We start from the raw sequence: 27,687 nt of genomic DNA, 5'->3' as shown, positions 1-27,687 counted from the left end.
CCCTCTGTCCCCAAATAAGAATCCCCAGCGCCTGCCGAAGGCGACCCCCCCCACCCCATGCCAGGCACACGGAGCGTTAGGTGCGTTCATCATCTGCGCCCCAGAATGACACAGTGCCACGGGTTCCATCGCTGGCTTTGTTAGACGAGGCGACGGGCCTGACGGAGACGGGCTGCCGGAGCCACCTAGCAGCACGCGGCCCAGGGGGACTCCAGCCCGGACCCTGCGTCTGAGCAGCGGCTCCTTCCTGTCCGGCTTTGCCACCTGCACGCGCTGCTCAGCCCTTGCCCCCCGCCTCCCTCCCTGCACCCCGCCCAGCAGCCCGGGCCCCCCCACCTGTTGTAGTCCTCGTGCCAGGACGTGTTCTTCACGTCCAGGATGCCCCCGCGGACAGCACGCAGCATATTGAGATACTTGTGAAAGATGTCCTCAATCTCCAGCAAGTTCCGCGTGATCTGGGGCCCCTGGGCCCCGAAGAAACAGGGGAGTGGAGCCTGCTGGCCGTCCTCCCAGCGGGCGAAGTGGTACTGGCAGTCGCACACCTGAAACGAGGCCTGCATGAGGGGCACGCTGCTCCCTCTTCTGACCTTGTCGGGCCTGGGCAGTCCGGCCGGCTTGGAGTGTCGAAAACACCAGGGATGGGGCACCTGGGTGGCTCATTGGGTAAGCCTGTGCCTTTGGCTCAGGTCATGATCTCAGGGTCCTGGGATTGAGCCCCGCATCGGGCTCTCTGCTCAGCAGGGAGCCTGCTTCCCTCTCTCTCTGCCTGCTGCCCTGCCTACTTGTGATCTCTGTCTGTCAAATAAATAAATAAAATCTTTTTAAAAATAAATAAACACCAAGGAGGACCACCAGGAGCAAGGAGCTGCGGGAGGAGCTTTGGCCGACGAATGAATGGCAAGATACCACGGCCCTGAGACTGGCAACAGTCTACACAGTCCTGGGAAAGAGCCTACGGGGACCGCGCCCCTCCCGCCCAGCGCCCCCCCCCAGCAGGGTCCAGAGCCCCCTGGGACTCTGCTCTGCCTCCCCCCAGGTCTGCCCACCTCAGTGAGGTCCTTGCAGCGTTGCACGAAGGCGTCCACCTGGGCGAATATGCTGGTCTGATCCAGCACCCAGCCCCGGCTAGAGAACCTGCGTTTGCGGAAAAACAGACCAAATGCAGGCGGAGGGACGCCAGGGACCAGCCTCCCTATGCAAAGCTAGAACCAGGAGTCTAGGGAGGGTGGCTTAGAAAAAGGGACGCCGAGATGCAGCCCTCCTGCGGAACTGAGGAAAAAAGGCAAGATAGCAGACAAGCATCTCCGTTCAGGAAGAAGGTTTGCACGTGATGGAATTTCGGGGAGGACGGTTACGAGAAGCAGCAGAACGGAGGGCCGGGAGCTAGGACAGCTATACCCAGAGAGGAATTGGGGACCAGGTCTAGGGAAGCAGAATCCGTAGGCTTTTGAAAAGTGCAAGGGAGAGGGGCCACTCCAGCCCGGGGAGGAACCGTGGGGGTTAGAGACGAGGCCGGGGCGGGCGGGGACCATGTCTCACTGGGTATGCATCTGCACTGCCCGCAGGTAGTGATCTTTCCAGGCCTGACAGCAGGTGATACAGCCCTGCAAGTCCTCCCTGCTGGAAGTGACGTAGCCCTCGAAGATTCGGTCCAGAGAGATGGCGTGGCAGCACAAGCGAATGATCTCATTGCTCATCTGCAGGAGGGACAGACAGCCCCTGCTTGCAGTCCGAGTCTCCCCACCGGCCTCAGGCCTCGGGTCTCAGCCTCGCAGGCTTGATTGCGCACCTGATAGCCAGCAGGCGTGGGGGGGGGGGCCTGGGGCTCTACGTGCACCCCCCAACTCAGCCCAGCTCACTTTCCAGCGAGCACTCAGCCTGGGGTCCATCCCCCCCGCCTCCCCCTGCCGTGCTTCCCCCCTTCTCAAAGGCCGTCTTCCCGCCTTGGCTACCCCATCCCGAAGCAAGCTGTCCATCCCAGGCCCCAACCCAGAGCAAGCTGTCCATCCCAGGCCCCAACCCAGAGCACGATAGGGTGAGAGAAGCAGGCAGAAGCCCACGGTCTCTGTCTGACCCCTGAGCCCTCCTCACCCCTTTCACCGCACACTTCCTACTGCGGGCATGAACTCACTGGGTGAACTCCCGGGTCTCCAGCTAATCCGCTCGTGCCCCCTGCACCCCCCCGCCCTGCACACACACACCTTCCGGAAGAGGGAGGTCAGCCTCTCCCGCGTGTTGTAGTGCGGAGAGTTGACCCAGATGATGCGGATGAGATTGATGAGTTTGGGGAGTTTACTGCAGATGTCCCTGGGCCGCATGTAGGCCAACTCCTGGTAGGGCTCCTTCAGGATCGACAAAAATGTCAGATTCGACTGCGCTTGCCGGGAACCATCCTGGCGGTGAGGAAGGACAGGGAGAGCAGACTTGGCCGTGGGCAAGAACCGGTTCAAAGCAAGCACCCCTAACCCATGGGGAGAGGTGGGTACCTGCCCTGAGTGGCCTCTCTCGAAACCTAGGAGCGAGCGTCTCAGCTCTGCGGGGCCGCCAGACCGGGGCGCCCAGCTGTCCGCCCTCACTCGAGAGCTAGTTGCCACCATGATGTCCCTGTGACTCCTGTCCCCCCGTTAGACCCCATTAGCTTGAGCTTTGTGTCCACTCCTCCGGTTCCCCAGCCGGTGTCAGAACCCCGCCTGAGGTCTGTACTCACCAGCACCCCTACTCACCCCGTTTCACCCAGCCCCCTTCACCACCCTGTTCTCCACCAGGCTTCCAGACTTCTCTACCTGCTGTGGCTCAGCTCCCTTACCCCCCACCCCGCCGAGCGCCACATCCCGCCGGGGAGGGAAGCACTCCATCCCTCCCCACCCGCATTCTGCAGCACCCTGCCTGCTGCTGTCCCCAGCACTAACATAATCAGCTTGGTGTACTTGACTGAATTTATTTTTTTGTTGATATTTTATATGATGATGTGCCAGTCCATTCTTTTTTGTTTTAAGATTCCATCTATTTATTTGACAGAGAGAGAGAGAAAGCAGAAGCAGGGGAACAGCAGAGGGAGAGGGAGAAGCAGGCTGTCCGCCAAGCAGCGAGCCCGATACGGGGTTCGATCCCAGGACCCCGGGATCATGTGGCGAGTCGAAGACAGACACCCAACCGACTGAGCCCCCCAGGCACCCCTCGAATCTGTTTTGTGTATTTATCTTACAGTTGGCTGACCACTATGGGTTCCCCTTTGACCCCGTGCCATCTGGGGGTCCTGCTTTGTGCAAGCCTGGTTTTCTGAGCCAGACTGTACGGCATGGGCTCACGGAGGATGCTCCGTGTGGGCTGGAGTCTCCCTACCTACCCCGTGAGCTCCCTGGGACCCCGCGTCCCACCACGTTTGTACCCTCCCCAAGTGCAGGTCCAAACACTGGGGGCCCGCCTCTACCGTGGAGGACTCCACTGGCTCCCTCTGCTTGCACCAACTAACAGCCGTCTCCACCACTATCCACACGGTGCTAAGCCTCTGTCCTTGGGCCTGCTCACGCACCTGGATCTGCTGGGCCAGCTTCATAAAGGGCGCCAGGTAGGAGGACTTGGCAAGACGCAGGATGGACTCAATGTGCTTCACGCCATCCTTCACCAGCTGCTTACTGATGCCGGACAGGTCCATGCACCGGTTGCGCCAGAACTCAATCTCCTCCAACGGACCTAAATTTTCTCCTGTCTCCACAGACTCCTGGGCATTGAGCACCTCCTTTATCTGCCGGGTCCAGTGGATCATGGAGGCTGCGGGGGGAGAACGCAAAGCCCCTTGCACTTCTCTGTGCTGCTCCCCAGTCGTGTCCTTCCCTCTGCCACCAACTGACGACGCAGCCCTCCTAACCCAGCCCCTTTCTCTGCATCAGGCCCTCTCCTCTCCCCGAGCACCCGCGACACCCTGGCACTGCCGGCCACTCACTCTCCAGCCGCTGTACCAGCTCCTTGTCCTTCACCACCACCTCGGGCGCCACGTTCATGGCCTCCGCAGGAATATAGAGCACGGTGTGCCCCTCCAGTTTGTACCGAGTATCTAAGGACAGGATAGGACCGCGGAAGTTCACAGAGGGGGTAAGTCCATGCCACCCCAGCCGCGATCACAGCTCACCAACTGGAGCCCGCTAGGAAGGTGGATTTCAGGAGACCCGCCAAAAGAAACGATGACTCAGCATTTTTCGGGGCAGGGGTGGGGGGCGGGGGTTGGTTATCAAGAGGGAAAATGACAGAAGGCAAGAGGGAACCCTCACTGAGGTAAAATAAGAGATGATTGCAAAATAAGGTCAAAGAGCTGTACCATGTCCTCCACATTCTCTGGTGTGACACACGCCCTCTCCCCAAGAACCCCCCCCCCCACCTGCATCTCCCCTTACCCCACGTGTACTCTTGGAAATATCCAACTCTACTTTTGGGCAGGTCTAGCCCACTTTCTACAGCAGAAAACTGCATCTGTGCTGGAAGGCAAGTTCTGCTCCCTGAGCCACTCATTCAACGGCGCCTTCTCTGCGCCACAGTGCACGGGTCCCCGGGACGAAGCTCCCACCCACCTCCTTTGCCCTCCTGTCGGTGCGACACCGGAGAGAAACGAGGCCCTTGAAGTTTTCTGCTCACCTGTCAGGCAGGCCAAGAATCTGTGCAGATGAGAAGCAAAATGATTCCGGATGCTCTCAGGCCAGGTCGTGTTTGTAAAGATCTGGGGGGCAAAGACCCCACTGAGCAGCCGCAGCAGGGCTGGGATGTAGGAGCCCCGCACGGTCCCAAACTGCACAGTTGCCTCAAAGTTCTCTGGGGTGATGGGAACCGGTGCGCAGCGAATGAAGTAGACAATCTGGTTCTGGGTCTGCGCGGAAGACAGTAGACGGGAGATCGGTCTCCAGCCCCCACATGGCACCCAGCAGAATCTGGGGTGCCCGTCAGGAATGTCTGGCTGAGTACTTCGTCCCATCCCCTTAGCCTATCCTGATCCTTCGCTAAATGGAGCGTGAGGGGCTTCCTGTTTCTTTCGGGGACACAGCGGAGTCCATACCCAGACCAGCGGGGAGGAAATGCAGAGAGCGCGCCTTGAAGGTAGGTACTGTGTGCTCTGCCCTGCTTGACTCCAGGACCTCGCGTGGTTGACTGGGATGTGTTAGATGCTCAGTGAATGTTGGGCGGGTTGGATGGAAGGAAAAGATAGAATGGAGGAAGCCCTTTTAGCCATAGGAAGGGCAGGAACGAGAAAGAAAGGAGGTCAGAGGCAGCTGTCCAGGGTCTCCCATTTCGGTGGCACACCCCTGCCACCCAATGTCTCATTCACCCCACAGTCTGGTTTCTGGTGACTCTGTGTGGCTGGTGCCGGTGTTCACATTCAGAAACGGTGTGACCTTCCTGTTATCCCCTTAAAGTTCCTGACTTTTACATGTCTAGAAAGGATTCCTCCTGAAGATAGGATAGGATTCACTTCTCGTGTGTGCCTGCTTTTGTACCAATTCTTTGTAATTTGTGTGATTTTTTTTTTAAAGATTTTATTTATTTATTTGTCAGGCATAGAGGGAGAGTGAGCGAGTGAGCACAGGCAGACAGAGGCAGAGGGAGAAGCAGGCTCCCTGCCGAGCAAGGAGCCCGATGCGGGACTCGATCCCAGGACGCTGGGATCATGACCTGAGCCGAAGGCAGCTGCTTAACCAACTGAGCCACCCAGGCGTCCCATGTAATTTGTGTGATTTTTAATAATGAAAATAAAGTACAAAGAAGAAATTTAATAATCACCCATCTTCCCACTACCCAGAGTTAAATTTTGGCATTTGAGGTTTTTTTTTTTTTTTTTTTTAAGCTTAACACCATTATTTCTGTTAAAATGATATACATATGTAATGCCATATGATTTTACTCATGGATGGTATTTAAGAAACAAAACAAATGAGGAAACCGAAAAAAGTGTGAGAGAAAAACCAAGAAACAGACTCTTGAGGTGCCTGGCAAGCTCAGTGAGAAGAGCAGGCGAGTCTTGGTCTCGGGGTCATGAGTTCGAGCCCCACGCTGGGTGTAGAGTACTCAAAAATAAAATCTTTAAAGTCTTAGTGTTTAGGGGCGCCTGGGTGGCTCAGTTTTTAGGTGTCTGCCTTCAACTCAGGTCATGATCCCAAAGTGCTGGGATCGAGCCCCGCATCGGGCTCTCTGCTTCAGCCAGAAGCCTGCTTCTTCCTCTTCCACTCCCCCTGCTTGTGTTCCCTCTCTTGTTGTGTCTCTCTGTCAAATAAACAAAATCTTTAAAAATAAAAATAAACTAAACAAAAGTGAAGCCTTGTCATTTAAAAAATGACGTACATGTATTATAAATAACTGAAATACAGAAGAGGATTACAGCTAAACTGTCATCTAAAATTCCACCACCCGGACACAATGCTGTTCGCTTTACATAAAATGTTATTCTAGACATCTTTCGACAGACCAACACGTACAGAACAAATTAAAGGTCATTGCAGAATAGGATCGGTATTTTTTTATTAAAAGTATTAGATTTAGGGACACCTGGGTGGTTCAGTGGATTAAGCCTTTGCCTTCAACTCAGGTCATGATCCCAAAGTGCTGGGATCGAGCCCTGCACCGGGCTCTGTGCTCAGCAGGGAGCCTGCTTCTTCCTCTCTATCTCTACCTGCCTCTCTGCCTGCTTGTGATCTCTGTGTGTGTCAGATAAATAAATAGAATCTTTTTTAAAAAAATAAATAAATAAAAGCATTAGATTTAGGGTGCCTGGGCGGCTTAGTTGGTTAAGCAGCTGCCTTCAGCTCCGGTCATGATCCCAGAGTCCCAGGATCGAGTCCCACATCAGGCTCCCAGCTCCATGGGGAGTCTGATTCTCCCTCTGACCTTCTTACCTCTCATGCTCTCTCACTCTCTCTCTCTCTCTCTCAAATAAATAAAACCTTTTTAAAATATATATTAGATTTAATTTTACTTGGGTTTATTTTTTTCTTTTCATTTTAAGATTGTATTTCTTTATTTGACAGCAAGAGAGCGTCCACGAGTAGGGGGAGCAGCAGGCAAAAGCAGAGGGAGCTGTAGACTCCCTGTTGAGTGGGGAGCCCAGTGCGACACTCGATCCCAGGATCCTGAGTCAAAGGCAGACACTCCACCGACTGAGCCACCCAGGCGTCCCTACTTGGATTTAATAGAATAAAGACTCCAGTGTGAATAAAACACAGGCATCACCGAGCTTCAATAAGTGTTTCTTCACCAGCGAGAGAGACCTCTTTCTGAAAAACCTCTTTCTCGGGCCCCTGGGTGGCTCAGTCGGTTAAGCTGCTGCCTTCGGCTCAGGTTATGATCTCAGGGTCCTGGGATGATCTCAGGGTCCTGGGATGATCTCAGGGTCCTGGGATGATCTCAGGGTCCTGGGATCGAGGCCCGCATCGGGCTCTCTGCTCAGCAGGAGCCCGCTTCCCTCTTTCTCTCTCTGCCTGCCTCTCCATCTACTTGTGATTTCTCTCTGTCAAATAAATAAATAAAATCTTTAAAAAAAAAAAAAAACCTTTTTCTAAAAGCATATGAGATTATTAAAACTATTGAGGTTCAAGGCAACTGCATGGCTCAGTCGGTTGAGCATCCAACCCTTGGTTTCAGCTCAGGTCACAAGCTCAAGGTCATGAGATGGAGCCCCGTAGTGGGGTCTGCACTCGGCCCAGAATCTGCTTCTTCCCCTCTGCTCCTCCCCCTACTCGCACACTCTAAATAAATAAATAAAAACCTTTAAGAATTTTTGAGGTTCATTTTCCACTGCCTTTCAATGTGAGGTCCTAGTGACTGGCTGCTTTGAGAAACGAGGACACCAGCACCTCACCCCGGGGCTGCCTGGGCCTGCGCTGCGTGTGTTATTCTGTTATATTTACCCCCTCCAGCGGTGGCATTTGCATGCCACAGCATAACAGCAATGCCCGTGGTCATTTAGTACTGGTGTTTACTTAAATGAATTGAATGCTCATAGATTCTCTATTCCCATGTTCTTTATTTGGTTCATTTTTTTTTTTTTTTAAGATTCTATTTTTAAGTCGTCTCTCTACCCAACATGGGGCTCGAACTCACAACCCTGGGATAAAGAGTTGCGCAATCTTCCAACGGAGCCAGGCAGCCCCCCCTCCCCCCACCCCCGTTTGGTTGGTGGCTGAAGGGACTAGATTTCCACTGATTACTTCATTTCTGTTTTATGCGGCAGAGTTCTTTCAAGGACGACACACTTGTTGCCCTCGTATTTGACCGTCCTGGCTGGGAATGAAAACATCGGGGGCCCACTGCCCCTCCTGGAGAACTCTGAGAGGCTGTTCTCCCGGGAGGTCGGAGAAGTCTGCCACCAGCCAGGAGGTCGGAGAAGTCTGCCACCAGCCTCCTCTCGGTAGACCATTTGCATTTTTGACTAGAGGGCTAAATAATTCTTTCCCCAATTTTTATTTTGAAAATAATTCCAACGCACAGAAAAATTGCAAGAAAAGTGTAGTGAACAACATTCCCGTCATCTGGATGCACCAACTGTTCACGTTTTGCCCCACGTGTGCTCCAGGGCGACTCTCTTACTCTCTCCCTCTCCCCACCGAGCTATTAGAGAGTGAGATGTCGCGCCACACTGCACCCTTAAATATGCCAGCACACGGCCCCCAGAAATGAGGATCTTCTCCCATATACCCCACACTGTCATTACCACACTCAGAAAATTAAAATTCCTATAATGCCTTACACGATACACCAGACATACTCAGCTCTCCCAGCGGTCCAGATAATGTCGTCTACAGCTGTTCTCTGCCACCCCGGACCCCACCCAGGATCGCACGTGGTCATCTGTCCTCAGTCCCCTCGAATTCTGCAGTCCCCGAGCCTTTGTCTTTCCTCCGTGGCATTGATCTTTCCAACAGTCCAGGCTGGTTGTTTTCCAAAATGTGCCTCGATTTGGATTCCTCTGATTGTTCCCTCATTATTCGATGCAAGTTGAATATTCTTGGCAGGAAGGCCGCGTTGGTGATGTTCCTAAAGAATTAATTTCCTTGGAGTTTAGCGCTTGCCTAAGATGTGTGTTGGCATGACACGTCGCAAAACAAATTTCGCGGAAGGAAATACCTGCTTTCAAGCCCCGGATCCAGCTCCTGCTGCGGGTCTGGGACACCGTTTGTATCTTACCTTGAAACTTACATTGTTTCCTTCCTGGGCGCTCTGTATTAGATCACCCCATCTCGTTAACTTTTCCCTAATTATGTTGTCATTGGCTTTCTCTTCCCCACGCCCTGTAATTATCTCAAGCCTCCCTTCTGCGGCAACTCACACTCGCAGCAACAGCCGGTCAGTGCCTTGCTGTTTCTATCCCACGAGTTTGCGAGCATGCGGCTTTATTTCCTAAGATCTGCAATCTCCCTTTTATCTCTCTCTCGTGTGGCAGCATTTCGTCTCTCTGTGTTTGAAAAATTGAATTCACGCCCTTAGTAAGTCGTACTGGAACCTGGTGCTGGTGGATTTCCTTCTGCTCCCCTGTTCTCTGCCTGCTTTGTTCCAGGTTTTCGCCCTCGATTTAAGACGCTTCCTGTTGCCATGTAATTTCTGCCCTCATGCTTCAGCAGCTCCGCAAATCCGTCCTGCTCTGCTCTGCCGTCTGCTGGATGACTCCTTGATGTCCTGCTCTGAGAGCCCAGTTCCTTCTCCCCACCTCGAGTGAAAGGGAAAGGACTGGGTCTTTTACGTCCTGTTCACTTCTCTCTAGTCTAAGAGAAATACATGACGGGATGGACAGGGGGTTAAGGCGCATCTCAGACAGTGTAAAATCTTTGTTAAAAATACTTGGGTGCCTGGGTGGCTCAGTGGGTTAAGCCGCTGCCTTCGGCTCTGGTCATGATCTCAGGGTCCTGGGATCGAGTCCCGCATCAGGCTCCCAGAGAGCCTGCTTCCCTCTCTCTCTCTCTCTGCCTGCCTCTCCATCTACTTGTGATCTCTGTCAAATAAATAAATAAAATCTTAAAAAAAAAAAAAAATACCTGGGCTCTTTCTCCCTTTCCAGATGTTGTTCAATGTCCAGCTGAAGTTCCCATCTTGCTGGGGGTCCACCATTTCCGTGGAGAGGACGGTGTCCCTAACTCAGTGCACAGACCTTTCATTGGTCACCCCCTTTTTACACTGATTAGAGTAGATCACGCTTCTTCTCTACTCTTGGGTGTGTCCTTCTCTTTCTCTTTCCTCTTCCCCCGCTTCCTCTTCCTCCTCCTCCTTCTCTTCTTCTTCTTCTTCTTCTGGTTTTACTTCTTGCCCATTTTATCAAGAGTAATAATTTTTTAAGGAACTTTCAATGGACCGTCTTATCCCAAAAGTACGGTGATCTTTTGGATACCGAAAAGTATCCCAGAAGTCCGCGATCTTAAGTATATTTCAGCACACCAAATAAATTTTCTTCAGCTTCATTAAGGCAGAATTGACAAATAAGAAGCTGTATATATTTAAGGGGTACAACTTTATGTTTTGATATACATAAACATTGTGAAAGGATCACCACAATCAAGCTAATTCATATATCCAGCATTTCACGAGGTCCCATTGTCTTTTCCTGTGTGTGCGTGTGTGTGTGTGTGTGCAGTGAGAACACTTAAGATTCACCCTCTCAGTAAACATCATGTATAACACAGTATTATTTTTTCCCTAGATTCCACATATAAGTGAGATCCTACAGCATTTGTCTTTCTGACTTATGTCACCTAGTATAATGGCCTCAAGTTCCATCAGGTTTTTACAAATGGCAAGATTTTCCTTCTTGTTGCCGAATACTATTCCACTGCATGTGGACAGAATTTTGTTTATCCTTCCATCCATCAACAGACACTCAGGCTGTCTCCATGCCTTGGCTGTTGTAAATAGCGCCACGATGAACTTCTCGAAGCAGTCATTTCATTTCCTTTGGTCGTGTACCCAGAGATGGATTGCTGGATCATAGGGTGGTTCTATTTTTAATTTTTTGAGGAATAGCCACACCATTTTCCATAGTGGCAGCAGCAGCTTACAATACCTCCGACAGCGCTCCAGGGTTCCCCCTTCTCCGCATCTTCTCCGACATGCGTTATCTCTTGTCTTTTTGATGTCAGCCATTCTAACAGGTGGGAGATGGCATCTTGCTGTGATTTTTATTTGCATTTCCCTGATGAGTGATCTGAAACGCTTTCTCCAATACCCGTTGGCCATGTCTGTGTCTTCTTAAAAAAAAAAAAAAAAAATGTCCCTTCAATCCTTCTGCTCATTTTTTGATCAGATTGTTTGCTCTTTTTGCCACTAAGTTGTAGGAGGTTTTTTTTAAATATGTATTTTGGATATTAACCTCTTACCAGAGCTAGGATTTGTACATATTTTCTCCTATGCCTTATGTTCCTTTCCATTTTGTGGATGGAAGAAGCCTTGCTAGGCAGAAGCTTTTTAATTTGATGTGGTCCCACTTGCTTGGTTTTGCCTGGTTGCCTTTGGTTTTGATGTCAGAAATTCCACGCCGTCTGACCAACATCTCCTTGTTTCCCCCTCACCCTAGCTAAATAGATTTTTTTTAAAGATTTTTTTTTTAATTTATTTGACAGACATCACAGGTAGGCAGAGAGGCAGGCACAGAGAGAGAGAGGGAAGCAGGCTCCCTGCTGAGCAGAGAGCCTGATGTGGGGCTTGATCCCAGGACCCTGAGATCATGACCTGAGCCGAAGGCAGAGGCTTAACCCACTGAGCCACCCAGGTGCCCCCCTAAATAGATTTTTAATGGAAAACTTTGTTTTCCAAATCTCCCAGTCCTATTCATTGAATAATCCATTCTTCCCCACAGATTTTTAAATGGAATTTTTATAGAAAATGCTTACATATATGCATCTATACTTTGTGTCTTTAATGTTGTACATATGATATATATTCCTGGCCCAGGATAACTCTGTTTTATTTTCGTTTTATCTTATATTAATTTTATTTTATTTTATGGAGGCTCCATGCCCAACACAGGGCTTGAACTCATGACCTTGAGATGGACTCACATGTTCCACCAACTGAGCCTGCCGGGCTCCCCAGCTCTGTTTTAATCACTACAGTTAAATACGAGATTTCCATATTCACAGCTCTCCTTCAGTACTTTCCTTCTTCATCGTGTTCTTTTGTCCTTTTCCTGCATTTTTCTGGATGTATCTTAAAATCTTTACACAAGAGATCTGGGGACTGTGGCACTTTGATTGGAGTTGTGTTAAAATGGTGCATTTGTTTGGATGGAATGATCTTTATAATCAAGATTCCCACTTAGAAACAGGATATGGCTCACTGTGTAGTCAGATTTTCTGACAAGGCCTGCAACACAGTTGCTTTCTTTCATATAAATCCTACACATTTTTGCAAATTTTTGTTCCTTTTATGAATGGGATCTTTTTTTGTTCCTCTTTTTTCCCATGTCGTCTTATAGCTGATGATTGCCCATGGAGAGGAAAAAGCTACAGTCTGTTTTTGCTCTTGTTTAATCCGGAACATTCCACAGGTCGTGTCACTGCACTGGGCTGCACTCGCGTTCTTTATAGTTTTGATTTTTGTACGTGTGCTGCCAATAAAAACAATGCAAAAGCCTCTCTCTTTTCCAACATTTTATTTCAAAAACAGCAAACATGTAGGAGAGTTATGAGAATTTAACAATAACGACCTGTACCCCTGCTGCCCAGAGCCTACCGCGAATGTTCGACTGTACACCTGTCCGTTAACCGTCTTCCTCCTGGCGGTTTATCCCTTGCTAACGGATCTTCCACATTGTCAACGGTTATCTACCCAGTCTATGCAGCCCTTTGCTAGCTCCCCGGAGCGAGGCCGGACCACTAGCCTAACATACGAGGCTGTCCACAAACTGCCCCCCCCCACCATTTTAGGATCATATCCCAAAGCTCTTCTTTGCACATAAAGTGTTCTTTACCGTTACAGCTCTTACCCAGACTTGCTGAAACCCTATTTACCTCTCCTCTCCAGCTGAAATGTCACCTCCGTTACCGAGCCCCCGCAAGCCGTCTGCTGGCTCTCTCAGTTGCCCCCATCAAGCTCCTATAAAGCCCTGCCCATGGCATCATAACACAGTCAATATTCTGTACATGTCCATCTTCCCCACTAGACCATGAGATCACCAAAACCAAAACCCACCTCATTTCTCCTCTGTATCCCACTGCCAAGCCGGGTTCCTGACATACCATGAGGCTCAACAGACCTCCGGTCCAGGAGCTAAGACTCCAAGATGACTGAGATAGGCACGACCCTCAGCTCCCTGGCAGGCCGCCTCGGAGTCGGGGGAGTGGGGTACCCACCTGCACAGGCATGCCCAGATCTAGCTTCAGCCCCATATAGGGGTCGATGTAGATAGTGAGGATGACCTCTGAAGGGTCCTGGGCAAAGTGTTCCAGAACGGCGTCGTGCTCCGCTGTCCAGACGGCATCCGCTAGTCCCGTCAGCACAGCTCGGGACCGGAAAAGGGGCTTCTACAGAAGGAGAGCAGAGAGCCGAGGCAGGTACAGCTGTTAGGATGAGTCATTTTTCCCACTCACAAGTGCCCATGAGGACATGGGAGACAGAGACGGGAAGTCAGAGAGGTCTGGAACAGTGAACAGAAGGCTGACAATGAACTGAGTGATAGGCTTCAAGCTTCTAAAGAAACAAGGCAATCTAATTCCCTTGCTTCTGCAAGTAAAACTAGACGAGATCACTAGAGGGAAAGTGGGGGACAGTATCTTCCTGAGAGATCTCCTTTATGCCTGTGGTTGTAAAAACGCATCGTCAAGCAATCCTCAACCTCAAAGTAAAACTAAGTCAAGGGAACCTGTAGGATATTAGTCTAAAGCAAGCAACCAGGAGCAAAGATAGCATGCCACAAAAAAGGATAAGGCCGCAACCTTTCTGGGGTACGGAAGTAAGAGGAGATATCCCAGGAAAGCCAACTGACATAGGAGAGAAGAAGAAGGGAGGGGAAAAGACAAGACTGGGAAATATCAAAGAACACATCAATTCGATGAAAAATAAATTACAACTGATAACTTGGAAAAATTTCATCTGTAGAGCTCCACTAATAAATTCAGGAAACTTGGGGCACCTGGCTGGCTCATTCAGAGGAACATAGGGCTCTTGATCTCAGGGTCATGAGTTCAAGCCCCACTTGGATATAGAGATTACTAAAGAAAATAAATAAGCTTTATTTAAGACACGAAGATGAACTGGGGGAGTCACCTTGTCCTTCTCCCAGTTCTCCTGGAAGATGAGAAGGAAGTCTTTTTCACTTAACATTTCCAAGTCAAGAAAACTTGGTGCTCTAAGAAAGCCCCACATAAACACGTAGACAAGCCTCTGAGGTGTGAGTCATGTCATGTCATTGAACTCAGAAAGTGAAAGTATGAAAAAACATCCAATTTCACTTGAAATCAAAGAAATACAATTAAAAATAGCAAAGATAGGGCATTTATGGCTACGCTGCTAATATGCAGACCTGGAAAACGCTTGCAGCTCGCATGAGGCCAGAATGTGTAATTCATCGGGAAGACAGCTGAGCGGCACACATTGAACTAGCCCCACTGTGACTCCAGGTGGGGAGACAAAGAAGCAAAAGCTTCGAGAACCGTCCCTCACTTAAAGCCCTTCTCCTCCTGAAGGGGGGTGGGGGGTGGGGGGGCAGAGACAACTTTGTCCTTTACTCACTGGAACAGATTTATGGTGAGCAGGAGAGAGTAAGCAGAAGCAGGTGACAGACCGAACAGAATTCCTTGTACTGGGATGCCTGGGTGGCTCAGTGGGTTAAAGCCTCTGCCTTCGGCTCAGGTGGTGATCCTGCGGTCCTGGGATCAAGCCCCGCATCAGGCTCTCTGCTCGGCAGGAAGCCTGCTTCCCCCTCTCTCTCTGCCTGCCTCTCTACCTACTTGTGATCTCTCTCTGTGTCAAATAAATAAGTAAAATCTTAAAAAAAAAAAAAAAATTCCTCATTCACCATTTTAACAACTGAGCCTCTGCTTCACCAGTTATCAGAAAGGAATATCTCAGCGGAAAAGCCTGACTTACCACATCCACCTCAGGCTCCTGGAATTCTTCCTTCTCTACCTCGGGGTCCTCCAATGGTGGCTCTGGGAAGAATAAAAATTCCAAGATGAGGCATTCCTTCAAAACTGAAACCCAGAGTCACCCCATGACCTCCCCCTACTCCACTGCTGGGTGTGTCCCCGAGAGCACTGGAAGCGGGACTCCAAGAGCCGCTCTGAGCTCCCAGAAGCATCCTTCCCAGCAGCCAGAAGGTGGGAACAACCCAAGCGCCCATCGACAGACGATGGGTTTACAGAGGGCGGTAGACTGGGACTCCGCTATGAAAAGAAACGGAGGCCTGCCACTGAGCCTCATCACGGACGAGCCTTGAAAATGTGACATGAGGTGAAAGAAGCCAGTCCTGAGAGACGGCGGGCGGGGTGACTCTGTTTGTGTGAAATGTCTAGAATCAGCAAAGCCACAGAGACAGGAAGTGGACCGGTGGTTAGCAGGCTCTGTGGGGGAGGGGCTGCTAAAAAAGCCTGGGCTCTGGTGTCGTCGTGGACACAGGGTCACCCGGGGGCGCCGGGGTAGCTCAGTCGGGTGAGCATCCAACTCTCCATTTCGGCTCAGGTCATGATCTTGGGGTGGTGAGATCTAGGCCCCTGTCAAGCTCTGCACTGAGTGTGGAGCCTGCTTGAGGTCCTCCCCTCTCCCTCTCCCCCTCCCTCCCTCCCTCCCTCCGGCACACTCCAGTCTCCAGAACAAAAACAAAAACATATCAGGTTATCTGGTGCCAATTTTTCAAGGCGCTTGATGTGGCCTTCTTGGTGGGGGGCTGATGAAATGTATGCTTGGTGGTGCTGGTTGAAAAGATTTGTGTGCCCCCAAAATCAGGGAAGTGCTCTTGAAAGGGGTGAATTTTACAGTAAGTGAATTCTATCTCCATTTTCTTGAAAAGCTGATGAGGGAGGAGGAGCAGAGTTGGGGGTGCACTCATTCCCGCGGCACCCACTCTGTTCACCCATAATCCCCAGAAGGGCCTTTTTCTACCTCCAGATCTATAGCTGACATGGGAGATGGGTAGAACCGGTGGGTTTCCCATGTGCCGTGGGCTAAAAAGAAGAAATGAAATGGAACCAGAGAACCTTGGGGGACAGAAAGAAACACTAAGAGGGAGGTGCACCTGGGGGGCTCCATTGGTAAAGCAGCTGCCTTTGGCTCAGGTCATGATCTCAGGGTCCTGGGATGGAGCCCTGCATCAATCTCCATACTCAGCGGGGAGTCTGTGTCTCCCTCATCCTCTGCCCCTCCCCCTGCTTGTGTTCAAGCTCCCCTGGAGTCTCCCTCTCTCTCTAATAAATAGAATCTTTACTTAAAAAGCTTTTCAGGGGCACCTAGGTGGCTCAGTGGGTTGAAGCCTCTGCCTTCAGCTCAGGTCATGATTCCAGGATCCTGGGATGGAGCCCCGCATCAGGGCTCTCTGCTCAGCAGGGAGCCTGCTTCCCACCCCACCCCACCCCCAGCCTGCCTCTCTGCCTGCTTGTGATCTCTGTCAAATGAATAAAATCTTAAAAAAAAAAAAAAAAAAAGAATTTATTTGACAGAGAGAGACATCGCAAGTTGGCAGAGAGGCAGGCAGAGAGGGGGGGAGGCAGGCTCCCTACTGAGCAGAGAGCCCCGATGCAACGCTTGATCCCAGGACGGAGATCATGACCTGAACTGAAGGCAGAGGCTTAACCCACTGAGCCACCCAGGTGCCCCTCCTTCTTCATTTCTTAATGGGAATGGGAAAACCCTTCCTTAAGGAAGGAAAGGTTGTGAATACAGACGGTTGGCCCACTTTTACCAAGAAGCATCTTCGGCCCTCCTTCCACACTATCTATGAGAGCAGATAACATCTATCACAAAATGCCATAGACCGGGTAGCTTATAAACACCAGAAACTTATTTCTCACGCTTCTAAAGGCTGGAAATCCTAGATGGGGATGCCAGCCTGGTCCCTGGGAGCCGCCTTCTGGGGCACGGGCTTCTCGTAGTGTTCTCACATGGAAGAACAGGGCCAGGGATCTCAGAACCAGTTTCCTAAAGCACTTATCCTGTCCATGACATGGTGTAAGCAAGCACTTCCCATGAGGTAAGCACCTCTCAAAGGCCTTGCCCTCTAATCCCATCACATTGGGCAGTAGGATTTCAACATACGAATTTGTTGGGGGGCAGGGAAGGGGGGAACCACAAACACTCGGACATGGCAGGCCCCCTGTCTCCAGTGGGACAGGACTCAATCCCTCTGAACCCCAAAGGTGAAAGGGATTGCTGTGTGCTTTGGGGCTGGCAGAGAGGCCCCAGGCCTCTCTGAACGTCTGCTGGGGTTAGACATCAAACAACAGAAAGGCTTAGAGCTCGAGGAGCCCCAGAATCTTTGTATTTGCTGGTTAGTGCTTTCATCTAGACGCTTCTTCCCTTCCGCCACTGGAGGGTTCTCCAAACCGAACCTCCTGCTCCAGGCATCCAGGAGCCAGTCCCCCTTGCAATGGTTCTGAGAGAATTGCCTGTTTCTAGTGTCTGGATCCTAGGGACCCCGCAGATCCCGGACCCTTCTCCCACACCCATGTCTAATCTCCCTGCTGCTAATATCAAAAGGAGATTCCATTGACAAGCTGCCAGCCGTGCAAAGAAGCCCCATGGAAAAGTGGAGGCCTGTGCTTAATTCATAGTTGTATCCGCATGGGCCGGTACTCTAAGGGACAGCCCAGGGACACCAAACCTTCCAACCCACAGGGCCAGAGTCCCTCAGATCTAAGCCACAAGAGGCAGCCTCTTTAAACTCTTTACTCCCCCACCCCCATGGAGACATCAGGCTGCTTTTCTAGTGGCCCTGAACCCGACCTCCTAAGCAGACCGACACCCCTGCCAAAATGCAAGGCAGGGCTACAGAGCTTGAAACAGATGGGAGAAAGCAGCCGTCAGGCTTAGGATTCAAAGGGTGGCAAAGCAGGCTGTCTCCATGGTGATGGGCTTAATGGGAGAAAAACATTATTTGTTTTGCCACCCAGGGTGAAAATGGGAAGAAGGAAGAGATCAAACCCTCTTCGGTGTGGTAGGAGGAGCCCCAAGGCAGAGGCCAAGTTAAAGGACTGGTTGGTGAGCTCTTGGTGCATTTGCGGGGGAGGGGGGACACAGAAGGAGGAACCCAGCAGCAGGCCTGAGAGTCCACCGACCCCCAGCTTCTAACCCAGAAGCAACAGCCCTCGGACCCTCTTTAAACGCAAACACTGTGCCTCCGAGCTTGACTCCAGCAGGTACCCACCGGGCTCCTCCTTGAGGGCCTCAGGCTCCGGCTGGGGCTCTGTGGAGGGCAGGAGGCTCTCCTCGGCCTGCGAGGCCAGCACCTCCTGAGTAGTTCTCCTGCGGGTGCCTCCACGGCCACCGCTTGCCCGGGCGCTCACTTTCTGCTTCTTCTCCACTTTGCTGGACATGGTGTGGACAGGACCTGCAGGCATGCGGGCAGCTGGGGATCGACCAACTGAGCCACCCCCACCCCGGTCCCCCATGCTCTGAATACACAAACTGAGACACACACCCCCGCCCCGACTTCGTATCATAATCTCATCTGGGAATACCCACACCCTGCACCGTGAACCACAAGGGACCTTGCAGCCCTCACTCCTTTCCCTGGAGAATCCCACTTTCTTCAGAGCATTGGGTCCAAAAGCAGTGAGTCCCTTAAAGGCTTTGGGAATGAATGGAAGCTGAAAACAGTAGCCTCTGACACCCCACTAAGAAGGGTTGAGGAACCCGTCTCTCTGCCCAGAAGTGTGAGAACAAAAGATCAGGAGGGGGACGCCTGGGTGGCTCAGTTGGTTAAGCAGCTGCCTTCGGCTCAGGTCATGATCCCAGCGTCCTGGAATCGAGTCCCACATCAGGCTCCTTGCTCCGCAGGGAGCCTGCTTCTCCCTCTGACTCTTCCTTCCACTCTGTCTGCCTGTGCTCGCTCTCACTCACTCTCTCTCTGACAAATAAATAAAATTAAAAAAAAAAAAAAAAAAGATCAGGAGGGAAAAAGCCTATATGCTGCGATGTTGTACACTCCCTCAGCCACCTTACCCTTCAGGGCCTCAGGTGAGGGAGACAAGGCCCAGGGAAAGGAAGACTGCCCCTGGGTTCCCCGCCCTGTGTCTGTGCATCAAGTCCACGAAACACACCAGGACGATTTTCCCATGTAGCTCCTTTCCTCCCAGCTTACTAATAACCTCCTGCAAGGGTGGGGTGGGGAGATGGAAAATTTTCCTCCTACCCACACTAAAATGTGCAACCTCCTTAAGCCGAGAAAAACCAGATTTGTGACATGTCGCTTTAATTTTTCGTTGCTGGGGTGGGGGGAAGGAACCCTGTTTTGCTTGTACTGAAGAGGTCTCTGGGCATAGCTGACCGAGTCACTCTGGGCCAACCCACAAAAAAGACCAAGATCCTCCCGTTCTTGAGGACAGCCTGGGGGAAGCAGGGAGGAAAGTCACCCAAGGTGCAATTCCGCCTTGTGTCTGTGGGAGAAGGCCCTGCGGGAAGGAGGAAGGCCTGCTCGGGAAAGCAGGAGCATCCCGGTCTGTGGGAACCACTGGGGCCACGTGGGGCCGGCCGCCGGGCATTCCTCCTGCAGCCAGCTCCAGGCCCACAGCCACCTGTGGCTGTCCTCCCGCCCCACGGGCTGCCCCTGGCAGGGATCGCAGGTTAGGAGTTTCTGACGTGAAGGATGTGGACTTTGCTCGAAGGAAAAAAAGTCCTACTGGGCCCACGTGATGAGGGAGCAGGAGGCTGGCTAATGATGAGGGAGCAGGAGGCTGGCTGAGGACAAAGCAAAAGCTGGCGCCTTGCACCCCCCCCCCCTTCATCCGCTCCCCTCCATATGTGTGGCATCCCTCAGGCAGCCCGGACTGCCATGAACAATAAGCAAATAGTTAACTTGCAGAGCTCACAATCCTGCTAGACCGGAGTCTCCCTTGGCTTACAAATGTTCTAAATCTCACTAACAAAGACGATTGATAGCAGGATTGTGACACCCCACCAAAAAGTCTCCCAACTATCTTAATGTTAATGACTGGTCTAAAGACAACATTGATCCAGCAGCAAGGGCAAGGCCTCCGGCAGGCCCGGAACATCCTGGCACCTTGTAGGCCCTCTTTAGCATATGAAAACTCCACTGAAACCTCCCTTCCCCTCACCTTCCCCCAACAGCAGGGTACATAACCTGCCATCCCTCACAACCCGGGGCGGCAGCTGCATCTCTGCCTGCCCACGGGTCCTGTCCCCGTGCTCTAATAAACCACCATTTTGCACCAATGACGTCTTAAGAATTCTTTCTTTAGTCGTCGGCTCCGAACCTCCTCACCCCACCGAACCTGACTTAGGTTCTGCGACTTCATCATTTTTGGCGAGCCAGGCAGGAGATTTGTGAGTCTTTACATTTGGACTCTGAGCTTCGGTGCAAATTGGTGAGTACTTTCTCTCCTTTTCCTGTACTCTCATTCCAGGGCTTTTTCAAGGAGTATGGTCTTATTGGAACACTTGCATGTCAATTGCTCAGGCTGTAATCCTCTAGCCTGTGGCTACTCCACAGGGAGGAGAGCGTCTGCCTTTTGGCTGTAAGCTAGTACCCTGGCCGGAATGGCAATAAGACCCAGAAACTTGATGGCCTCACTTTATTCCTGTTCTTATAGAAAGTTGTCTCTCTTGGGCACGGGACAGCCACCTAAGTCACCAGGACGGCTGCCAATCTTAAGACTCCCGTGTGAGGTTTCCTCCTGATTGATCTAATGTGATCCCCTCCACATGCCCGGTCTAGCCACTTCTGGCCGCGGGACCTCCACTGGGAGCCGGCCGAAACCAGTACCCGATTGAATTAAAATGCAACCGGGGACCGTTTCCTAGGGAAGTTGGCTGTAAGGACCACATGTGTTGGAATGTCGCATAGACCATGATGGATTTCAATCTTTACTGTTTCTCGTCAGTGTCTTCTGCGAACCGCCTAAAGCTATGAAATTGGGTAATTTCCCCTTGCCAAACTTTTCTAGTACTTCCATGGGTTAATATGGCAAAACAGTATGCAGTCTTCAGGATAGACAATGGCTTGGCATGGCACAATTTCCTAGTCCATTCACCAGGCACCCATTGGCAGCCTAGGATGCGATGGGGAAGCGGAGGGACGCCGGCACCCCTTCCAGGGCCTTTAACGGCAGGAACGCCTTCCCAGGGAAGGCAAAGCGGTGATCAATAGCGATTTTTGTTGAGGGACGCCTCCGGTCGCTTTTGACACAGGAACCTCTGACATATCCTGCGTGGGACGCTACCCAGGAGTCAGGGGGGATTTGGTAATGGACCTTCATTACTTTTCTGGAAGCATGGCCTCAGTAGGCTTCTTCAGTTCCCAAGGACTCTACCTTGGGGTGCCTTTTAACCCACTGGAAATAATTTGGATTGCAAAACTTAGGAAAGGACTGAGCTCCTGTAACACTGCATGGCCTCAGTGGGATCTATCAGTTAGATCTCTGCAGGAAAGAGGGCAAATGGACCTAGGACACCTTCACTGCTCATACCTAGGCCTTTATTGCTCTACACCAGGACCCCAGACTAAGGGGCTTTTGCAAAATGTGTTTGCCCAAATGAGTCAGCTAGTAAACTTTCTCCTGACATATTGGATGGTAATTACGTAAATAAGCCTTCTTCTAGTAAACCCAGGTTGCTGGGCCATCCCTAGCAAAGGGGACTCTGGCTTTATTCTTCTGTTTCTCTTAATAGATGTGGGGGCTTCTCCCTCACTCACATCCCGTGTTAATGGCTATAACTGGAGCCAACTGGGGTTGGTCTAACTCGAGACAGAGACCATAAGGAATATTCCCAAGCAGCTGCCGAAACTCTCTTTGTTTCGGGGAAGTTTCCCTGTGTTCTCTGGCCTGACTTGGACTGCCTAACCCCTCCCCCCTTGCTGGTGGGAAAGCATGGCGTCTGCTCCTCTGTTGGGGCTTATGAGCTCTGAAACCCGGGAATCCCTTCTCTGCCTCGTGGCAGCACTTTGTTTCCTCTGTTTTCCCCTTCTGTTTCTGCACCAAGGTGCGTGCAGCCTGCATGACTAGCCTCTAGATCATGCACCACGGCTCCTTCTCTCTTCACTGTCAAGGAGCAAGAAGAACACCCCCACTCCAGATCTTCCCACGCATGTCTCAGGTAAACATTCAAAGTGGAGTGGGCCCAGGTGGAACGTAAATCAGTATTGAAACTAAGTTAAGTTTGTTGGTTTAATTAAGATAGATGCATCTTTGAATTTAACAGCAGTAAATGTGAAGCTTTATTCTATCGAAGTTTACTGAAGGTTAAATAAGCTTATGTTATTTGTTAAAATTTGTTAGCAGAGAAATGACTAAACTGATGGCTAATTGTCTGTCTCAAAGTTCTAATGGGTAATTGCTGAAGTAGCTTTCAAAGTCTTTGGTAACCTGAAAGTTTTAAAGTTTTGCTTGGATGACAAATGGAATTAAATTGCGGACATCTGTATCTTAACCAAACAGGATAAAATGCTAAGTCATTAATTATTGGATGTAGGTTTGTGCTTTTGACTTCTTACTGCAAAGAAACTAAGAGTATTTAAATCTGTTGGTAAGCTTGTTTGCCACTTAACTGATTCATAAATTTGCCACCTGAAGAATTCTGTTGTAGCAGTTCACAATTGGTTAATAACTAAAGGTGTTTCTAAGAATACGAAGTTCTGCTTGGTGTAACTAAGACTGATGGAAATAAAGGGAAACTGTATGTAGGAAAGTAGGAGATATGTAAGAAAGATTTAAGAAATGGGAATACATTTTGTTGAAGGTAAGGGAAGGTAATTTTGTCCTAAATGAGATGGTTGTTTGGAAGGGAATGACTTGGGACAAAACCTGAATGCAAAGGGAAGTTGTAGAAGGTTTGTGAAGGGAAATCTTCAGAAAAGGAATTTTAGCTATGGTCAAGAATGGATTAAGATTGAAATGAATGGGTTTTAAGGTACATTGGTACAAGACTGAAATTGTCTCTGTTCAAAAGGACAATGTTTTCTTAGATCAATTGATCTGCTGTTAAGAAAATGTAAATGGTTTTCTCTTTGCCTGCCCAGAAAACCCAGTTTCTATGTTTTGTTTTATCAGGTGTTTAACATCCCTAATTATATTTAGGCATGTGCTTTAAAACTTTCTAAAATTTTAGCAAATGTTGACAAGATTTAAATTGTAAATCTCTTTAACTCAGGCTTTTCCTTGGTATGTGAAGTTGCTCATGAAGTACTACTGAACCAATGATAAACCTTGGGTTACATTTGGGAAAATGCTATAACTATTCTAGAGATTCTATGCACTTCCTAAAGTTTTAACGTTTTGAGAGATCATCGCTTGATACTGTAATTATGGAAATGCTATGTATCACAGAAATAACCTGATTTCCTTGCAGCTAAATTGTAAACTCCCGTGTCTCTTTAGCTCTAACCATATCCATTCTGAGTTTTTGTCATTTATAATTGTTTTAATTCTCTTGTAAAATGAGTTTTATCTTCAAGGAGATTCCTATAAAGGACTTTCAGGACAAATACAGATATTTGATATGCTTGAAAATCCTAAAACTGAAATGGGTAAGAATTTCACCAGAATTAGTAACATGGGACTAAATGAACTAAAAGATTATAGTGTTGTGTCTCTTAATGTTTTGTCTTACTTTAGATATTGCTGGTTCTTTCTAATGTTTGCTCTTCCAGACTAGGGATATTTTTTCCTTAAGTTATCTGTAATTTATAGAGATGTAAAAGTGCTCAAGGCATTCAAATTTTCTCTCTATCTGAACCTTCTGAAACCAAAAGGTCTCAGTAAGTATTCTTTCTTCATGGCAATCAGTCATTTGCATAAGTTCAATAAGAATCTGTTCTCCTTGTAACAGGAAAGAATTGGAAACTGGTTATTTTACCAAGGCTTTGACTGGGATGTCATATTTGAAAAGACTCAGATATGACCAGACAGCTTTAAGGAACTAAGGTTAACTTTATGAAACCTGGAGCCATAAAGCCCCTTGGGACTGTTGGCCTGATACCTTGCTTACAGAGTTCCCAGCAGCCCCACCAGGTGAGTAAAGAATGTCACTCCTTGGTAGGTGCAGTCTCGGGAAGAGGAATTCGCCCAAAGGCATTGCAGGCATGCCTGATGGCAAGTACAGGGCTTGGCTTCTGGCCCGGAGAGGCTACTAAAAGTTCAACCTAGAGATTCCTTATACAAAGTCCCAGCAAAGCAGATTCTAAAAGATCTATTGATCACACTCACTGTTCTTGCTGAACTTATGTAAATAATTAGGCCAAGTTTGTTAAAACTGGACTTGTTTCACAAGTGAATTAGTCCTGATTTGGCTATCTCTGGAAATGAGGGTTATTTTAGAGAGAAAAATTATGTTTTAATAACACACCTTTATGGATGTTAAATTCTAGATTTGATTGTCTTTAAATGTTTACCTAAGCTAAACAATTAGAGGTAAACTTCAGAGAAGTTGTACAATAGCTTCTTTAGTTGATCTTATTATTTTGTGGGGATATTAGCAGACCCCACTGCATATGATTAAACAACTGGAAAATGGGATTGATTCCCTGCAATTGTATAACTTAACTAACACCTTGTGTGTGGCTGGGATAATGAAATTGCCTAAAAGCCAACCTATCGCACTCCATAGGATTAACTATGGACTTGTGGAGATAATGGATGACCCCACTTTCTTTATGAGTGGATTGAATGATCCATGGGGGACTCCCCTTACCTCTTGACAAGTTTTCTCCCACTTGACAATGATCCTCTGTAATCAGGATATTGTTAAGGCTGGACCACTCAAAGGTCGTCTTATTGGTTTCACCCCTTTGTCATATTTATCCTAGAGGCCACCTCTGTTGAGGTGCAATTGCAAATAGATGCTTTAGCTAAGCATGGAACAGCCCTCCTATAAAAGAGCCTCAAAGCTCACTATGGGACAGTCCTTGACTATAATGATGTCACATCAGGTCCAGATTTGTCTTAGAAGGCAAAGGCCACCAATGGATGATGGAGGCCAACTTATTAAATACTGGGCTACATTAACAGATATGCCCAAAATAAAACTTGTCAAACTTTAAACCTAGTTACCTGTATGCCTGAACCTGACCACTGTACTTCTTTCTCTATAGAGCAAAAAAGGTTATTGATCTTGCATACTCTATCTGGCCAGATTTAAGATGCCCCTGTTAAAAATATGAACGACAGTTGGTTTTCTGATGACAGTAGTTTTCATAGAAAAAATAAGAAAAGCTAGGTGTGCCAAAGTGCTCACTAGCACTTTTCAATTGCCAAAGCCTAAAAACATTAACACTGACTCCAAATATGCCTTCCTGGTACTACATGCCCATGGAGCTATTTGGAAGGAAAGGGGATTGCTGTCAATCCATAACTCCCCAATCCAATATGGGCCTAAGTTCCAAAACCCTCCTTATTGCTATACTAAGGATGGCCTTAGATGTCCTGACAGCAGCCCAGGGTGGCACATGTGCAATTATCAAGACAGAATGTTGTGTGTACATTCCAGACTATCACAAAAATGTCACAGGACTAATAAAAGACATGAACACCCAGATTAAGGCCCTACAAGATCCCTCTCTCTCAGTGAATGGTTAAGTTCCTGGTTTAAAGGAGGACTATGGCCAAATCTCCTTTTCGGGCTTCTCATTCTTATCGCCTTATTAACCTTAATATGTTGCTTTGTTCCATGTTTCTCTACTTGGTGCCGAGACTCCATTGCTACAATGACTACACCACGACAGACGATCCTTGTCGCGCGCGAGGACGCCTCCTCACTGTCAGCGCTGGATTCAGCTGCCTCCACCTTTGTAACTCCCTTATGTTCCTACCTTGATCAATATTGACCCGAGCAGGTAGGGACAGCTCTACGCCCCTATTCAGCAGGAAGAAGTTACAGAAGATGAGACCTTCCACCTTCAACCACCTTAAAGATTTAAGGGTCAAAATTGTTCAGGGGGGAATGATGAGGGAGCAGGAGGCTGGCTGAGGACAAAGCAAAAGCTGGCGCCTTGCACCCCCCCCCCCTTCATCCGCTCCCCTCCATATGTGTGGCATCCCTCAGGCAGCCCGGACTGCCATGAACAATAAGCAAATAGTTAACTTGCAGAGCTCACAATCCTGCTAGACCGGAGTCTCCCTTGGCTTACAAATGTTCTAAATCTCACTAACAAAGACGATTGATAGCAGGATTGTGACACCCCACCAAAAAGTCTCCCAACTATCTTAATGTTAATGACTGGTCTAAAGACAACATTGATCCAGCAGCAAGGGCAAGGCCTCCGGCAGGCCCGGAACATCCTGGCACCTTGTAGGCCCTCTTTAGCATATGAAAACTCCACTGAAACCTCCCTTCCCCTCACCTTCCCCCAACAGCAGGGTACATAACCTGCCATCCCTCACAACCCGGGGCGGCAGCTGCATCTCTGCCTGCCCACGGGTCCTGTCCCCGTGCTCTAATAAACCACCATTTTGCACCAATGACGTCTTAAGAATTCTTTCTTTAGTCGTCGGCTCCGAACCTCCTCACCCCACCGAACCTGACTTAGGTTCTGCGACTTCATCACACGCATCGATAAAGGCAACGGCAGCAGCGCCGCCGGTCTCCAGAGAAGCGTCCGCCCGTGCTTCCCGGCCTCGGGCTGCAGCCCCAGGGGCGTTCGCTGGCCAGGCGAGGGGGCACCCCCCCCCCCCGCAACAGGGCTCTTCCCCAGGGCCAGCCTGGAGGGGTTGCTCTGCCGGCCTGGGGACCCGCGCCAGCGCCCGGGGGAGCCGGCCCTGTACTCCAGCGAGCTCCCCCGCGGCCACCTTGCCTACAACGGTCACAACTGCCCCCCACAGTCCCGCCGCGGCGTCCCGACCCCAGCGCGCCTTCCTCTCCCCTCCCCCCACACCTGCTCCTGCCGCCCTCTGCCCCAACCCGGCTACCCCTCTCCCCCACCACGACCCCTTCTCCTCAAAGCTTCCCATGTCTTCCCTCTCTGCCCCCGAAACACACCTCACGACGCCGACCCTCTCCACCCTAGGCCGGCCGACCGCCCCTCCAGCTGGGAAGGCGCCCCGCGAGCCCCGCTCCCGCCCGCGCCCGCACGCGTCGCCAAGGCAACCCCGCGCGGGGAGGGGCCAGCGGCCGGGGCGCGAGCCCAGCCTCCACAGCGCAGGCGCAGGGCAGCCCCGCTCCGCCGCCTGGCCGCCCGATCCAGCCCGCGTGCGCCCCGCGGGGACCCGCGCCCGCAAGGGCCGGCGAGGCGGGGCGGGCCACCGTGTCCGGCAGGCCGGGGCGGGCCGGGTCTGGTCCGAGCACGGGCCGGCGGGGCTGGGGCTGAGAGCACGAGTTGCGCTGCAGCGGGACCCCGGAAGGGTCGGGGGCGTCCCGGCGCCCGGGTCCGCGGGCTCGCTCCCGCGCGCGGCCGGCAGGTGGCGCCCGGGGTCCCGCCGCGGGGCTGGAAGGTGCTCCAGGATTTCAAGGCAGCCGCGGCTGCAGCTGGGTCCGGGGGAAAAACCGGGGCTGGAGCACCCCTGCCCTCCCGCCCGTTTCCCTCGCCGGCGCTCGGACCGGGGTCTGGCAGCGCCGGGCGGCGCGGGG

General features: G+C 50.5%; 1 protein-coding gene across 1 annotated transcript in view; it reads right to left on the bottom strand.

Annotated features, from left to right (window-relative positions):
- The window catches only part of DNAH2 (dynein axonemal heavy chain 2), an 87,882-nt gene extending 60,680 nt beyond the window's left edge, over positions 1 to 27,202 (bottom strand). Inside the window, exons 1-11 of the mRNA XM_082708029.1 lie at positions 27,100 to 27,202; positions 18,317 to 18,499; positions 15,049 to 15,110; positions 13,314 to 13,484; positions 4,630 to 4,858; positions 3,944 to 4,054; positions 3,533 to 3,771; positions 2,202 to 2,393; positions 1,540 to 1,697; positions 1,047 to 1,134; positions 337 to 542 (exon numbers count right to left, since the gene is read on the bottom strand). Coding sequence (XP_082564155.1) covers positions 337 to 542; positions 1,047 to 1,134; positions 1,540 to 1,697; positions 2,202 to 2,393; positions 3,533 to 3,771; positions 3,944 to 4,054; positions 4,630 to 4,858; positions 13,314 to 13,484; positions 15,049 to 15,110; positions 18,317 to 18,485 — 1,625 coding nt within the window. The 5' untranslated portion in view covers positions 18,486 to 18,499; positions 27,100 to 27,202. The remainder of the gene's footprint in view (positions 1 to 336; positions 543 to 1,046; positions 1,135 to 1,539; positions 1,698 to 2,201; positions 2,394 to 3,532; positions 3,772 to 3,943; positions 4,055 to 4,629; positions 4,859 to 13,313; positions 13,485 to 15,048; positions 15,111 to 18,316; positions 18,500 to 27,099) is intronic.
- Between the last annotated feature and the right edge of the window lie 485 nt (positions 27,203 to 27,687).

Source organism: Mustela nivalis (assembly GCF_964662115.1).
Source record: "Mustela nivalis genome assembly, chromosome: 17".
Lineage (NCBI taxonomy): Eukaryota > Metazoa > Chordata > Mammalia > Carnivora > Mustelidae > Mustela > Mustela nivalis.
This window is presented reverse-complemented; position numbering and strand designations above follow the sequence as displayed.